Source organism: Vulpes lagopus, chromosome 2 (genome assembly GCF_018345385.1).
Source record: "Vulpes lagopus strain Blue_001 chromosome 2, ASM1834538v1, whole genome shotgun sequence".
NCBI lineage: Eukaryota > Metazoa > Chordata > Mammalia > Carnivora > Canidae > Vulpes > Vulpes lagopus.
Window position 1 is genome coordinate 6,184,143 of NC_054825.1, and position 17,086 is coordinate 6,201,228.

At 44.1% G+C, this 17,086-nt stretch overlaps 2 protein-coding genes across 2 annotated transcripts in view; one reads left to right on the forward strand and one right to left on the reverse strand.

Moving 5' to 3' along the window:
- The window catches only part of FANK1 (fibronectin type III and ankyrin repeat domains 1), a 96,475-nt gene extending 83,793 nt beyond the window's left edge, over positions 1-12,682 (reverse strand). Inside the window, exon 1 of the mRNA XM_041744897.1 lies at positions 12,640-12,682. Within this exon, the coding sequence (XP_041600831.1) occupies positions 12,640-12,652 (13 nt within the window). The 5' untranslated portion in view covers positions 12,653-12,682. The remainder of the gene's footprint in view (positions 1-12,639) is intronic.
- Positions 12,683-12,801: 119 nt separating this feature from the next.
- DHX32 (DEAH-box helicase 32 (putative)) overlaps positions 12,802-17,086 on the forward strand; it is a 52,306-nt gene continuing 48,021 nt past the window's right edge. The window contains exon 1 of the mRNA XM_041744009.1: positions 12,802-13,120. The gene's annotated coding sequence lies outside the window, so the exon portion shown is untranslated. The remainder of the gene's footprint in view (positions 13,121-17,086) is intronic.

The following is a 17,086-nucleotide window of genomic DNA, read 5'->3' on the forward strand; positions in this document are numbered from 1 at the left end:
AAAAGATTTCTTAAAGAGGCACCTGTGTGGCTCAGTTGTTTAAGTGTCTGACTCTTGATTTTCACTCAGGTCATGATCTCAGGGTCATGTGATCATCAAGCTCTGTGCTCAGCATGTAGTCTGCTTAAGATTCTCTCTCTCCCCTTCCCTTAGCCCCTTCCCCACCCATCCCCCCCTACTTGTGTACATGCTCACTCACTCTCTAAATAAATAAATAATAAATAAATAAATAATATCTTTAGTATTTTTTTTAATTTATTTATTCAGAGAGAGAGAGAGACTGAGAGGCAGAGACACAGGCAGAGGGAGAAGCGGGCTCCATGCAGGGAGCCCGACGCGGGACTTGATCCTGGGTCTCCAGGATCAGACCCCGGGCTGCAGGCGGTGCTAAGCCGCTGCCCAATAAATAAACAAAGATCTTTAAAAAAAGTTTTATTAAAGATCAGTTTGTGATCTTTCATCTGGAGGACAAGAAAGCAGGTTCAGGTAAATGGAATTTCCTACAGAACACTGTCATGATTATTTAACTCAGAAATGGGAAGGAGTCCCATGAATAAATCTAGGTTTAGCTATTGAGTATGCTTAGGTTTGGAATGCTCCAAATAAAAGAATAGGAAGTGCCTTTACGTTGATCAGCAAGACCTGGCAGCAGTAATACTTTCTTAGCAGTACTCAGCTCTGTCTCTGTAAGCAAGATAAAGTGGTTGAGTCATAAAAAGTAGGCCCCTGCTTCTCTGAATGGATCTTAGAGCTAACTCAATGAAAAGTGACAACTTTGGAGGAGATGGATCAATGGAGGAACAGCCTTCCCTCTAACAGACCAGAGAGACAAGTAGAAGAACCTCTGAACACAGTATGGAACTGTTGTAGTTTTACATGATCACTTTGTTTGGCAAAGGTCTGACATTTCTCCTGATCTTTTCAGCTTTTTCTGCACATGTCCTATCATGGACATCCCTCCCCTCCATCTTTCCACCATGGATGGGATGAGCATCTGACAGAGCTGCTTTAATAAAAATCCTTGTCCTGAATTTTAGTATTGGAATTAAGAAAGAAATAGGGAGGTAGGTGGGTGGATGGGGTAACTGCAGGACAGACAATGAGGAGGGCACTTGATGGGATGAGCACTGGATGTTATACTATATGTTGGCAAGTTGAATGTAAATTTTTAAAATGTAAAAAAAAAAAAAGGGAATCAAGAAAGAAAATTCAGTGTCTCCTCTAGTAGTTGGGACTGATGACTTGTAGTTGGGAGCTGGTGCACTTACAGGCACAGTACAGAAAGCCAGTCAACATGGAGAGAAAAGAGCATCGCCATCTGAGGAACATATCTGACCAGATTCAAGGGGGCTGGAGTAACGCCTCTAGCTAAGTTATGGATTATCCTGAACACATTCTAAACCAAACTGACAAAATATTAAAAGACAGCAGGCTATTTTCCCTTGGAGAAATGATTCCTTTAGTTACCTTTGGTCTCATTTTATGTTTGACATAATTTTTTCAACCATCAAAAGTGCTTACTAAGCAATGTACATAAAATAGTTATAAAAGTTTCTTTTAATCTTCAAGGAATACAAAAATATCTACTGAAGTTTCAGATTATTAACTAGGAGTTATGCAATTTGATCAAAAACTGTAAGATGTGGATATCATGTATAAAATTTATTCATTTGTTTACTTACTAACTACATATGGAATTGTTAAAACATAGGCAAATGCTGTTGTATTAATAAATTAAATTTTAATATATATTTTCAGATTGCTTAAATAACAGAATGGTATGAAAAAATTATTGAAATCCCTGTTCATGGGGGATCCCTGGGTGGGTCAGTGGTTTGGTGCCTGCCTTTGGCCCAGGGCATGATCCTGGAGTCCTGGGATGGAGTCCCACATTGGGCTCCCTGCATGGAGCCTGCTTCTCCCTCTACCTGTGTTTCTGCCTCTCTCTCTCTCTGTGTCTTTCATGAATAAATGAATAAAATATAGAAAGAAAGAAAGAAAGAAAGAAAGAAAGAAAGAAAGAAAGAAAGAAAGAAAGAAAGAAAGAAAGAAAGAAAAGAGGAAAAAGAAAGAAGCCCTGTTTGTTCTTTTGAATTAAGTGTCTTTAAGGGTCTTCTGTTGAAATGTTAATTATCAATTTCTGCTTCCAGAAATTAATATCATGCTAATACTCCACAAAAACAATAAAAACAAAACAAAAACAAAAAGGGAGAAGTTGAGTAATATACCAAAAACCAGAGTACAACAACTGTAGACAAGATTGCTGGGTCATAGAGGACAAACACAAAGCAGGATCAGAGAGCTCTCTACAGTACAATGTGGGGTGCTGGGTGGCTCAGTCGGTCAAGAATCTGCCTTTGGCTTGGGTCATGAACCCAGGTTCCTGGGATGGAGTCCCTCGCATCCAACTCCCTGCTCAGTGGGGAGTTGCCTTCACCCTCTCCCTTTGCCCCTCCCCCCTTCTCATGCCCTCTCAAATCAATAAATAAAATATTGAAAAAAAATAATAGTCACACTGAGCTGGGAGACAAACATAGTTGGTGGAAGCCCACCCAAACCACCAGGGCTTAAGGGCCAAGATCCTAGAGCAAAGGGAGCACAGACATTGAGCCCAAGGAGAAATGTGCTGATCACAGACGAGCAGAGGTCTTGGCAGTGCCATGGTGCTACGGATCAAAATAAGTCCTGCTGAAAGGGAGGGGTGGGGTGCCTGGGTGCCTCATTCGGTTAAGCATTGGACTTGTATTTGGGCTAGGGTCATGATTTCAGGGTTGTGGGATCAAGCTCCTCCCTCAGCATGGTGTCTGCTTGAGACTCCCTCCCCCTCTCACTCTCCCTGCCCTGCTCACCCCCAAACTGCTAGTACTCTCTCTCAAAAAAAAAGAGGGGGGGGAGGAAGGGAGGGCGAGGCACTAGTAAAGAACCTGTGTTTTCAGCTAAGCTTCCTGAAATAGCTACATCCTATGAATAAAGGCAAACTGAAAATGGACTACTCTCAGCTAAATGAAGGTTATTTGTTTCTAGCTAACTGCCAACCAAAAGTAAATAAAATCCTCTATGGATAATATCAAAACCTCTATGATTTTCACAAAGAATGTCAAGCATTCAATAAAAAATTACCAGGAATGCCAGGATCTGTGACCAAATGACTGAAAAACAGAAGAGAGTGATTCAGGTATTGGAATGATCAGACATGAACTTTAAAGTAACCAGAAATATTCTGAGACTTGGGCTTTGAGATAATTAATAGTCATCTGTCTTTTGACCTGGGTGCTCGTTATGGGTGTGTTTACTTTGAGATAATTCATCAACCTGTATATTTAAGACGGTGTACTCTCTTGGGCATATATCCTACTTTGATACAACTTTACAGAAAAAAAAAAAGACTTGTTAAATGCAGTTAAATCTGGGCTTAGAAGGAAATTCATAGTCTTAAATGCACATATTTTTTTAAATGCACATATTTGAAAAAGTAGGTTGAAAAACATGATGCTAGTGTCTATCTATCAAAGATCCTTTAAAGAAAGAACAAAATTTAAAAGATGGAAACAATGAGGATAAATGCAGAAATCAATGAAATAAAAAAATGCATAATGAGAAAAATATAAAATCTAAAAACTGGTTTCTGAATGATATCATTGATAATTGCTATAGTTAACTCTCACCTCCTGCTATTCACACCCTTGTAGAACCCTCTCTCAGGCTCACTCATAGTCAATAGGGCTGGCCTGTGTTAAGGCAAATAACAAGAGTGTGACATCCAAGGACGGATTATAAAAGACACTGCAGCTTCTACCTTCCTTTCTCTGAGATCATTCACTCTGGGTAAAACCAACTACCAAGCTGTAAGCACACTCACACAACCCTACAGAGAAATTAATGTGCTAAGTTACTGAGGTCTCCTACCAACAGTCAGTACCAACCTGCCCCCATTTCAAAATGTGAAATGTGACATCTTGAAACCAGATCCTCCAGCCTCAGTCAAGCCTTTACAGGCCTGAAGCCCTGGCCAACATGTTGACTAGAACCCAACACAAAACCACTCAGCTAAAGCATTCCCAAAATCTTGGCCCACAGAAACTATATGAGGTAATCTATTTGTTTTCTATTGCTGCATAACAAATTACCACAAACACATATTGTATCACTCATTGTGGCTTTGCTTTCCTGATTAAACCTTAATTGATACAAATATTAATATAGAAGCAGATGCAGAGAACAGAACTTATAGGATGAGTTTCTGAATTGGTACTGGGCTATCTGGAATTGTTTCTCCAATCTGATTAGAGACAGTACTGACCCCCAGTGGTAAAGGACACTGCCAGTCCATTGCTTTACTGTGGCAAAAACGTACTTAAAATATAAACTAGGTACCTATCATCAAGTAGTGTAACAGGGTTAGTTGGTTTCTTCTAAGTGCTCTAGAGAGCCTCAGGAAAGAAAACAATGATGAGCTCATGGCTTTCCACCCCCACCCCCAGCTTTATTGAGATATAACTGACACAAAACATTGTATAGATTTAAGGTGTACAACCTGATGATTTGATACACTCATGCATTGCAAAATGATTACAATAGGTTGGTCAACACCTCTATTGATTCACAAAAGTAACTTTTTTTTTTTTTTTACCAGTATGGTGAGAACATTTAAGGTCTATTCCCATAGCAACTTTCAAATATTGTTAACTGTAGTGATCACGCATAACAGATCCCCAGAACTTACTCATCTTTACCCTCTAACTGGCTTCCCCATTTCCCTCAACTCCAACCCCTGGCAACCACCCACCATTCCACTTACTGTTTCTATAAGTTCCAGTTGTCTAGATTCCACGTATGAGAGAGATCATAATCATACAGTGTTTGTCTTTCTCTGTTTGCCTTACTTCACTTAGCATAATGCCCTCGAGCATACCTCTGTGTTGCCACAAAGGGTAAGATTTCCTTCTTTCTCATGGCTGAATAATGTTCCATTATATCTATGTCTATAGATCTTGGCTATCATGACTAATGCTGCAATGAGGGAATGCAGATTATCTCTTCAAGGTCCTGATTTCATTTCCTTTAGATATATATACCCCAAAATGAGATTGATAGATCATATGGTAGTTTTATTTTTAATTTTTTTGGGAAACCTCCATACTGTTTTCTATAGCAGCCGTATTAATTTACATTCCCACTGACAATGCACCAGGATTTCCTTTCCTCCACATCCCTGCCAATGCTTGCTCTTATCTTTTTAATAAAAGCCATTCTAACAGGTCTGAGATGTTCTTCATTGTGGTTTTGATCTGCATTTCCCTGATGAGTAATGATATTGAGCATCTTTTTGTGTCCCTTTGGCCATTCGTACAGGTTTCCTCAGCTATCTGGAAGTAGAACATCCTTAAGAAAACTATCACAAGCTGAAGTGGTGTAGAGAAGCAGCAATTACCCATTAATTTACATGGAAAACTGTTTTTTGGCATTCTCAGATCCAAAAAACAACCTCTCTCGGGCTTTTCTGGTACCTAAGGACACATCCTGCTAACAGATAAACAAAATAAATCAAGATGAGGCGCAGGTGCTTACAGCCCGCTCAGAGCTCTGGTGGCTGGATGCAAAGATGCGGAGGTGTGGATCCCGGGAAGGCACTTGACAGTGCTACTCTTCCCACTTGCGGTGCATGCTGCCCCTGTAAGGGCTCTCTGCAAAACCTTGATGAATGCTATTTTTTTAAAGATTTTATTAGAGAGAGAACGCAGTGGGAGGAGTAGAGGAACAAGCAGACTCCGTGCAGTGCATGGAGCCCAACACAGGGTTTGATCTCAAGACCCAGAGATCATGACTTGGAGCTGAAACCATGAGTCGGAGGCTTAACTGACTGAGCCACCGAGGCACCCCCACTCTATTTTTGATTAGAAAAAACAGGTACGTATGTAGGTCTGCCATCAAAGCCAAGTAGGGTAAACTTTTGAAAAGCAAAGCATATCTGTGACATCTTTGGGAAAATGTCTATATAGGTCCTCTACTCATTTTTAATTGGATTATTACTATTATTGCTATTGAGTAATATTGAGTTCCTTATATATTTTGGATATTAACCCCTTATCAGATAGATGGCTTGGAAATATTTTCTCTCATCTGAGATTGCCTTTTTATTTTGTTGTTTCTTTCACTGTACAGAAGCTTTTTGGTTTGATGTAGCCCCACTTGTTTTTTTTTTAATTTTTTTTTAATTTTTATTTATTTATGATAGTCACAGAGAGATAGAGAGAGAGGCAGAGACACAGGCAGAGGGAGAAGCAGGCTCCATGCACCGGGAGCCCGACGTGGGATTCGATCCCGGGTCTCCAGGATCGTGCCCTGGGCCAAAGGCAGGCACCAAACCGCTGTGCCACCCAGGGATCCCATAGCCCCACTTGTTGTTGCATTTGTTATTTGTGTTTTTTAGTGTCATCTCAAAGAAATCATGGCCAAGACCAGTGTCAAGGAGGTTTTACCCTATGTTTTTCTTCCAGGAGTTTTAAAATTTCAGATCTTATGTTTAAACTCTTAATCCATTTCAAGTTAACTTTCTTTTTTAGGATTCTATTTGTCTACCTTAGAGAGAGAAAAAGAGAGTGTGAGAGAGAGAGAGCATGAGAGCATGAGCAAGGAGAGGGAAGAGGGGAGAGGGAGAAGCAGGCCCCCACTGAACAGGGAGCTCAATGCGGGTTCAATCCCAGGACCTTGAGATCATGATATGAGCTGAAGGCAGATGCTCAACCAACTGAGCCACCCAGGTGCCCCTCAAGTTAACTTCTAATGAAAGAGTTGAACAGATAGATATATTGATTACAAACTGTTAGAATAATAAAGGTATTAATAAAATGCAGACAGTACCTAGGAGGGAGAAAGTAACTCTGATTTGGGTTGGGGGATGGTAGGTAGCAAAGTTTCTAAGAGACAGTGATGTCCGAAACTTGTTTTCAAGAATAGACAGGTGGATGGGCAGTGAGTGCATTTTGGACCAAGACACGAAGGCAGGAGAGTCTGAGGATGAGAGGACACCCCCAAGACGACAAGGCCAGAGAAGGATCCCTGACAACCCGGAAGAAGGTAAGGCACAGCTAACAGAACTGGCACATGGGGTCTAAGAGAAAGGGATGCCCCCTCCCTTCCTTCTGCCTCCCAGCAGGCAAATGCCCCCAGGACGCAGGCTGGAGGATCCTGAGGAGAAGCATCTTTGCCCCTGGCTTGCCAGCCAGCCCTGTGAGTGCAGAAATGCAAGAACACTTCTTGCAATATGAGTTGTTTACTTGTTAATGAGTTAACACCACCTTGTGTACTTAATGAGTCATTCAGGCCATTCTTGGATGATGCTGGTTTGCACAAACCCCTCCTTTAATCTGGTTGGCTAGCTCAGCTCCTGGGTATGACTGGGTGGAGGCAAGTCCTAACAGTGCTTCCTTTACCCTGTCAAGAGGTAAAATCCAAGTTACCAGGAATAGACTTGGTCTGGGAATGATGCTGAGGTGAACATGATCTTCTGGTGACACAAAGCTGCAATCATCAAGTCGTTTTGCCCCTTTCTGGGGCTGGCTGAGCATCCAGAGGTCAGGATTGCAATGAATTTTACTATTTTGATGGGAATTTGAAACGATATCTATTTAAAAGATGTTGCTTCGAAATTTTTTTTTTAATTTTGAACTTGATTCATATAAGCATTTATTTCTTAATGATATCACTTCAATTAAAGCCTAGTTAATAGAATTAATATTCTTTAGGGGCTAAGACTACTTGAGAAGAAACTGTTAACCAGATTTTTTTTAAGACTTTCTTGGGCTTACCTATTTACTTCTCAAACTCTTACCAGTCTCTCAGGCAATTAACACACAAGCAGCCGATTGTAGTGCAATGATTTTGTCGGGTCTATGTATGATTCTGGTGAGTCTTTGGTCTCAAAAATAAGATTACTTGCCTAGTTGCTTAATTTTATTGGATAAAATGAGATTCTGAAAACATCTCATTTACGCTAGCAAAAAGGAATGCTGTGTTTGTAATCAAGCTAACTTTTATAAGCACCTGAGTTAAATGAACATTACCTGAAGCATCCTACACAAGAGGCATTTTAGATTTCACTGGTGCAAAGCCCTTCCTGTCATAGAGTAAAATGGTTTTTCATTTTTAACTACATCCCATTCTTAAGGAAATAAAATCAGATGAGGCATTCAGCTGTTATCAGCATTGCCATCCATTCCGTAGATGCTAGTTCAGGGCTTACTTCATGTCAGGCACTGGGACCAGAATGACAGACTGAGCCCTTTAAAACAATCTTACAATCTGGTGGAGAAAACAGATTTTTTTTTTTTAAATTAACAACGAATTTCGAATTATCATTGCTAGGAAGAGAAAAAACACAAAGGCAGGAATCACATGAGGAACCTACATACTTTAGGATCGAAGAGAAGGATTCAATGAAGAGGGGACCTTGAGACTAAGACCAGAGGATATTGAGTCAGATCCGTCAGAACAGGAGGGAAAAAGCTGGTTCAGACTTATCGTCCTTAAAGGAGCTTGGTGAAGGGACTAAAAGACCCATACACTTGAAGCATAATTATCTAAGATCATACCCCTGATAAGCCTGAAGAGGCAACTAGATCGTTATAAGAACCCTGGAGGGTTTTGGCAGGGGAGTGACATGATGTAAAATGTTATTTTGAAAAGGTCACTCTGACTTCCAGGTGGAGCACAGATGGGGCAGGAGAGAGGAACTGTAGAAATCAGGAGAGCCTCCGATCATGGCTTAAGCAAGACGGTGTGGCTTGGGGTCCCACTGATGACAGTAGGAAGAAGGTTGCACATTTGAGGCGTACTTTGAAGGTGGAGTAAACAGGCATTCTGGTGAGCAGGATGGTACAAGGAATAGGGCGTGGAAGGGAGGAGTGAAGGATGACTCTTTGATTTCCAGCTGGAATAATTGGGGAGGTGTTGTAATCCTATCAAAGATGGAAAAATGAGTAGAAAAACAGGCTTGCAGAAAGGCTTCAGCCCTTTAAGTGAATGCCTCATTCTCTTAGTCATTGGAGCAACTTGGATCCCCATTTGGCATTTCTTTCTAAGGGCAGGTATATAGCAGTCAACTGCTGCCCAGCCTAAACTAGACCCAGATTTTTATATAGGGAGTAGACAGCAGTAGGGGGTTCTAATGCAGAGCTGGGGGCTTATCTTGATGTTGCATGTGATAAATACACAGTTTTTAGACTCAGATTGTGTGTCTGCTTAGGGGATTTGGTGGGCTTGGAAAGATCATGAGAGGGAGGGTAAAGACCCCCAAAGCTACCCCTTGGCATAAGTCACTAAGAAATTAGGGAAGAGACAGTACTGTTGAACTTAAATATTTTCTAAAAACAAGACCAAAACCAAAACCAAAAAAAAAAAAAAAAAAGAATTTGATGTAGATTTCCCATGTTATTTCATACGTGGGTTATCTTGCCTACAGTGTAGTTAGTTTAGGAAAAAAATAATAAAGCTGAGAGCTGAGCCAAAACCACTCTGAACGGCCTGAGGTTGCGAATTTACTTAGTTTGCCCTTTCCCTGGGGAGTCATTTCTTGGCTCATTGATTTATTATTATTCTGTAAAATAGTGGTAGCCCCTGTCCTCCTCTGCCTATAGCCAGAGTATGATCCTTCTTTGAGGCCTGAGGAGTTTATGTTTATTGGATTTTAATGACTCTGTTAATAAAGGTCATTTCTAAAAGTAATAGAAACCTAAGTGTGTGGAAACAGAATGGATAAGGCTGACTCTAGCGGGTCCTCGGTGTTGTCCTTTGGTGTGTGTCTTATCCTTAAAGGATCCTTCATCAAGAAGAATCCTTCCTTTCAATCAATTCACTGATGCTATGTGCCACCACGGTTGTAAAATGTTCTTTGAAACCCATCATGACAAACGGTGCCGTGTAAACACCAGGTTTAAAATGCGTTGGATAATATTGTATCACAATATATTGTTAATATAATATCGGTTACAGTATAATTGTAGTTATAATTACAATACTTGTGTAATACCCTATCTATAGTGCTCTCCAATATTTTTGAGAGAATTAAATAATGTGAGTTTCAGGGAAAATCTTAATTTTGAAGGTTGGATTTGAATTTTGAAATTAAAAGGGACCTAAAAAATCATTTAATGTTTTAAGTGTCTTCCAAATATTTACTAACAGTGAATGATTTTAGTAAATATTTATCCCAATGGTGCTTATTGGACGGTGAAAGAAGTTCCTCGGGCGCCTGGCTGGCTCAGTCAGTAGACAATGTGAATTTGACCTCAGGGTTGTGAGTTTGAGTCCCATATTGGATGTAGAGATTACTTAAAAATAAAATCTTTAAAAAAAAAAAAAAAGAACTTCCTAAGATAACTGGTGATTGTTTGGATTATCTAAAATTAAATTGATAAAAGCATTTAAGAATACAGTGAAAGGAATAAATGTACAGTTATACCCCAGGCATGGATTAATTAACAGAAATTTTCCACTTCAAAACTCAATGCGATGGGATATAAACATATAATACATACACATAATACTTTCCTTTTCTTTTTTCTTTTAGAGAGGGAGCAGGGAGGGAGGGGTAGAGAGAACCTTAAGCAGACTACACACGCTCAGTGCCCAGTATGGAGCCCATCGCGGGGCTCCATTTCACAACCCTGAGATCATGACCTGAGCCAAAATCAAGAGTTGGATGCTTAACTGACTGAGCCACCCAGACACCCCCTGATACATTTCTTACATAGTTTTATCAAGCCTTTGTGATCTGGCTCTTGTTGACTTTTCCAGACCTGTCTTTTCTACTCCTCTCTACCCTCAAGTCTTATTAGCTAAAACTTTATTAATCTACTTTGAGCCTCAAACCCACTGCTCTTCAGGTCTCAGCACCTATGTACTGCAGGGTTCCCTCCACCTGGAACCCCTTCCCTTATTCTTTGCTGGGTCATTTTGCAGGCCTCTTATTCCTTCCTCCCAGGAGCCTTCTATCTCCTCTCTCCCAATCTCAGACCTGAGGGAGGTGTGGGTGGTTCTTGGACGAGTCTCTGCAGGGTTTTTCTGGGATGGCCCAAACTAACAGTGTCCTACTCATCATGCCACCCCGCTGTCTAGAGTGTGTCTGGAACACAATAGATACTATGAATGAGGGAGTGAATAAAGACCGTGAGCACTGAATTGGCTGAAATTTATACTTAACACATTTAAACAACAAATCGGAAGGAATAAAGTTGTTTCCAAAGGATATATTTCATCTCATTCTTCGTAAACAGAGAACATACACAGCTTGGCATCAGTTTGACAGGAGACAAAACTTTTAGTATTGTCTTACGTTCAGTTTCTTTTGACAAGTTAGATGTGATGTAGAATCCCGAGAGTTATAAATGCAAATGGCAGGGTAGTGTATAAATTCAATTCAAGCAAATGATAGATAACTCACACCTTTTAAGTTTTTCATCAGCAAATGAGTTGAAAGGAGTGGGAGACAAAACCTTTAAAACCTTCTTGCTTGAAACTAATGACCTTTTAAAATGCCAGCATTTCCCCCCTGAGAATGGATTTGATCTGAGTACTTCCATCCCTGAAATGGCCCAAGAAAAGATGACTTGGTTTTGAGAGTCAAACTGCATCCTTTTCTAAAGGTCTAAGGTCTTCCAAGTCTTGGGAAATACTGGGAAATACTATGGGAAATACTGTTCTTATTTTAAGAACAAAAGGAGCAATAACACATTAGCCTGGCAAAGGAAGGACTGAGCTCTCCAGCCCTAGAGGGGCTTGGGAGGCCGGGGACCCATTAACTTAGAGCTCTGATTGGATCTCTTGATTCCAGACTGGCCACGTTTTGCCAAACAAGGTGGGAAACAGGAAAATAATTTTGTTTTTCGTAGTGTCCCACCTCGTAGAACCTCCGGCCGTGAATCAAACAGGCTTGGACACAGCTCAGTTGTTTTTTTTTTTCCCTCCTTTAAACCACAGATGGTGGGGGGGGGGGGGGGGGGGGGGGGGGGGAGGTTGGACAGGGTCTCTCTTGCGAATGCAAGACCCACCCTCGTGGCAGGTTCAACTGCTGACTCGTAGGAGCAGGACGGTTCTTAAAAGGAGAGAAACTGAATGAAAATATCAGTGAGGGAGACAGAACAGGAGAGACCCCTAACTCTGGGAAGTGAACAAGGGGTGGTGGAAGGGGAGGTGGGCGTGGGGTGGGGGTGACTGGGTGATGGGCATGAGCGGGGCACTTGGTGGGATGAGCACTGGGTGTTATGCTATATGTTGGCAAATTGAACTCCAATAAAAAAAAATAATAAAGGAAAAATACAATGAATGAATGAACTAAAAACTACCATGACCTCGACGACCTGAGCGGTGGCGACAATACCCGGTAATTCCAGGGAGGAACCGGGCGGGGGCGCTGCCGCCTCCCGTCCACACTCCGAGCTCTCGCGCCCCGCCCCGCTCCCCCCCCCCCGCCCCCGGCTCCCAGCGGACCCCCTCGGCCCTCGCGACCCGACCCGACACGCGCGGCGGGGCGGGGGGGGGGACACCGTGTTTCCGCGTAACAAGCGTTAACGCCTGCGGGCCGCGCGCGGGCACCCACCCCGGTTCCCGGAGGCCCCGGCCCGCCCCGCCCGGCCCCCTTACTGTGGGGCTCCATGGTCAGCAGCTCCCGGGCCCCAAGGCCCGAGCCCCCGCCGCCGCCGCCGCCCCTCCTAACGCCCCTGCTCCGCGGCTGGCGTCGCCCGGGTTGCCTTGACAACGGGGGGCGGGGGGGCGGGGCCAGGAGGACGGCGAGAGGGAGGGACCAAAAGCCGCGAGGAAACGCGGGCGAGCGCGAGGGCCCGCGCGCCTGCGGGGCCACCGAGCGAGGGTGGCGGCCGCGTCGTCGGCTGCAGACTCTGCCCCCTGAGCCCCGCCGGGCGTTCGGGGCCTCCCCCGCAGCCCTTGCGCCCCCAGCGGGGCCAGCGCCCGGGCCTTCGGGGCGGGGGCCTGCGCGGCCGCGGTCGCCGCCCGCGGGCGTCCGTCGGTCGGTCGGTCCGTGCGTCCGGCGAGCTCGGCCTGCGGGGCGGGGAAGCGCGGCCCTCCCTCCCCCCTCCCTCCCCGGACTCGGGAGCCGCCGCTGCAGGTAAAGGCCGGCCGGGCCGCGCGGGGGGGGGCGGGGGGCGGCGCACCTGTTGCGGCCGCCCGGGGGGCCCCCGCCCCGCCCGCTGGCCCCGCTCGACCCCGCCCCGCCCCGACCCCCGGGACAGCCGGGCGGAGGCCGCCCCGCCTCCCGGAGCCCGCGGGCCCTTCCTGGCAGCCGGGGCGGCGGCCGGGCCGGGGAGGTGCCCCCGGGAGCCCTCGGTCGGCGGCCCCGGGGCACCTGGGCCTCCCGAGCCCCGAACCCGCGAGCGCTGCGTGGCCCCGCGCTGCACTGTCATCCCCGGGATCCCATTTCGGGCAGCGGGCCCGGGTTGGGCCTTTCCGGGTGGATGGGGGGGGGGGGGTGCGTGTGTGTGTGTGTGTGTGTGTGTGTTTCGTTTGCATCAAGCCTCCGCGTTTTCGGAGGAGCTGGGGAGTCCAGCCACGTTATTTTGTATCGAAACTTTGCAGGGCCGTTCAACAAATGTAACATTGTCCCACACAATAGTATCCTAATGGCTCTTGAGATGCCGGTGCCGGGTGGTGCTCTCATTTTTTATTTTTATTTTTTTAAGATTTTATTTATTTATGCATGAGAGCGAGAGAGAGGCAGAGACACAGGCAGAGGGAGAAGCAGGCTCCATGCAGGGAGTCCGGTGCAGGACTCGATCCCAGGTCTCCAGGGTCACGCCCTGGCCCCAGGGCAGGCGCCAAACCGCTGAGCCACCCCTCCCCAGAGACCCCCCCCCCCTCAGGTGGTGCTTTTAAGGAAGCTTGGAGGACCACGGGAGACGGTGCCTGGTGGGTGGTAAACATGCAAACAGCCGACAGAGAGTTCTGGATTGAGAAAGACGAGCCTCGAGGAGGAAAGAAAAATGGAGGAGAGAGAAGATTGGGGAGGAAAGAGCAGGCGGGTGGAAACCGCATGATTGATTCTGTGCTCGTGTCTGGAGATTATGGCTCCTCCATCAGTTCCTCCTGCGGCCCCAGACAGCACTTGGGGGAAATGGAGAGAAGAGCCCTCCTTGGGTCCTGTAAGCGATCGCTCATTCTTTGCCACCAGAGAGATTTCCAGCCCACAGATGACAGGGACACCAAGGAAAATTACTTTCCTCTTAGAAGGAGAACCGTTCAGAGGTTAATTGAACCCGAGAAGCATATATTCCGTGATGGAAACGGACATTTATTATGTTTCACCAAACTGGGCTTCCGGGCTGGGACTCTGTGGGGCCTGTTTGAGATTAATTGTCAAAGCAAGAAGGTTTATGTGTGGATATTGACACTCGGTGTGATGTATACAGAACCCACGATTCATAAGCTAGAATATTGAGGTGATAAATTCAGATCGGAAAGTGAACCCTCCATGGCATCTTAATTACCTGTTCCCGAAGCTTAGGGCCAGGGGATGCATTTTTAGACAAACGACATCTAAGATCAACAGCACTCCTGTAGTACCACGTTTTCAAACTCTAGTTTTCACATCGTTAGCAAAATCGTGAATTGGTCTTTTCATCCAAGAAACGTAGTGGTGCCCGTTATTAATATCATGAAGTGACAAATTAGTGATAAAAACCTGGCCTTTGTTAACACAGGAGTAGGGTTGTATTTTCTCAAATGGTACAGGATTCGGCATTTGTATTTTAAAAAGAACAAGGTGGGATGCCTGGGTTGCTCAGTGGTTGATCCTCTATCTTTGGCTCAGGGTTGTGATCCCAGGGTCCAGGATCAAGTCCCAGATCCAGCTCCTGCTTCTCCCTCTGCCTGTGTCTCTACCTCTCTCTCTCTCTCTCTCTCTCTCTCTCTCTCTCTCTCTCTCATGAATAAATAAAATCTTAAAAAAAGAGAGAGAGAGAGAAGAAGAAGAACAACAACATTGTAGATCTCCATGCTGAAGTAACGAGGACTGGAGAATTTGGTTGGTTGTGCAGATTTTAAGGTTGGAAAAGTGGAGATGTGTGTTGGTACTTTATACTTGCTGTAGAAGAATGATTTTATCGGTAGCTATGAACTTGACATTGAGGAAGTCTTGCACTGAAATATTTCAGGCAGTAGGTAATGGCAACTGTGAAAAGCAACATTTGATTTTAGGGGATAGTGTGTTGATGGAACAAATGACTGAGGGGTGGAAGGGGGGAGGAAAGGGTACTAAAATGTTTGAGGACAACAGTTTCTCTTTCCCCCTCCAGCAGTTGGTCCTGTGGACTTGTACTTGTCTGTTGCTTGAGTGAGAAGAGGGTCAGAGAAATTGCTTTAGATAAACAGATACACTTTATTTTTAGAGGAACTATCCTAAGGTCACAAAGTTGCTAATGGGGTAGGGGTTGAGAAGAATGGCAAAGGTCTTGATGTTGCCCCTTGTGGGGATTTCCCACCATGTGTTTTCTATTTCTTTCCATTGGCAGGTTCAGGATGTTATTGGCGGTCAGGTAAAAAACAAAAGTCCTGACTTTTTTTTTTTTTTTTTTTTTTTATGATAGGCACACAGTGAGAGAGAGAGAGAGGCAGAGACATAGGCAGAGGGAGAAGCAGGCCCCATGCACCGGGAGCCCGACGTGGGATTTGATCCCGGGTCTCCAGGATCGCGCCCTGGGTCAAAGGCAGGCGCTAAACCGCTGCACCACCCAGGGATCCCAAGTCCTGACTTTTGAAGAAGTTTCCAAGCTTATCAAATTAGAATAGTTACATTATTTACTTTGCTGATACTTAACTAAATGTAGCAAACCAGAACACTATAACCAGGGAATAAGGTAGCAATGAAGAGACAGATGCAGCCTTTCTTTTTCTTACTTAAATCTCTTAGCTACATCCAAAGTCAAAGTAAAAATAATTGTGGTAGAAAGCTATCATTATTTAATGAAGTGGGATGACTTTAAAAAAAAAATTAAGACAAGCAAATGACTGCACTGTTTCCTAGCCTTACTATTTTTTTTTTTTTTTTTTAAGATTTTAAGTCAGAGGAAGTTTTCCTTTTCGTTACTGGACTTCTGTTTGCTTTTTGTTTTGCCAGAGTGAGGGTACTTTTTTCTCTTTTTCTCTGCTACTTTCTGAAACTTATAAGAAATTCAGTCAAGGTAGAAAACAAATTTCCATTTCTAACTTGCTTCCTCTTTGTCGTCTGGATCTGCATTGGTCTGCACTCAAATTGTTGGAGTAGAGGAATGCTCTTTCAGCGTTTTACTCATTCTTCGTATAATTGGGCTGCAGGACCATGCTGCTGCCCCTGCATCTGGAAAGTCTTCCAGGATTAGGTTGATGCCCACAAAATGCACTTCTACTGGAGCACTACCCAGTTTGGCACCTAGCCCTGTCCTCTGCTTTCTTGTAGAGTTTTCTTCCATTTTATGTGCATGGATGGGTCTGTGCCTCTGATTAAATTAAATATTTTAGGATCCAAGTCCAGTACTCCTTTTAGCTCATAGTGGGTTTTCAGTACGATAATAGTAGAAAGAGGACAAGCCCTTAGTCACAGATGATTGCCTTCATTTCTAGCTATGCCACTTTGGAAACCCAAGAGCTATTATTTCCTCATTGGTAACTGAGAATAATAAGATCTTCAATGATTGTCCAACAGTCAAGTTGTGAAAATCAAAATCAATTAAATGTGATTATAGATAGAAGTGAAAGTATCTTGTATATTGGAAAGAACTTCTTAAATGTAAATAGTTGTTATTGCCGGCATACAGCAAACACTTATTGAGCATCCATAATGTATTAGGCACTTCCTGGAGGTTGCTCTTCATAAAGGGAATAGGGAATGACCAGATGGAGTGTGTGAGGGCTTCACGGGCAAAGGCACGGGGCACGAGAGTACAGCTCTGAGCAGAAGTTCCGTTGTGGCTGGAGCGGAGGGAACTTCTTAAAAGAGCATAGAAAGAAGTGAAGCTGAGAGGCAGATATGCATTAAATCAGAAAGAACCAAAGGAGTGAGATTCGTATATCTCGAAGGTAATGAGAAGGATTTGGGTCAGTG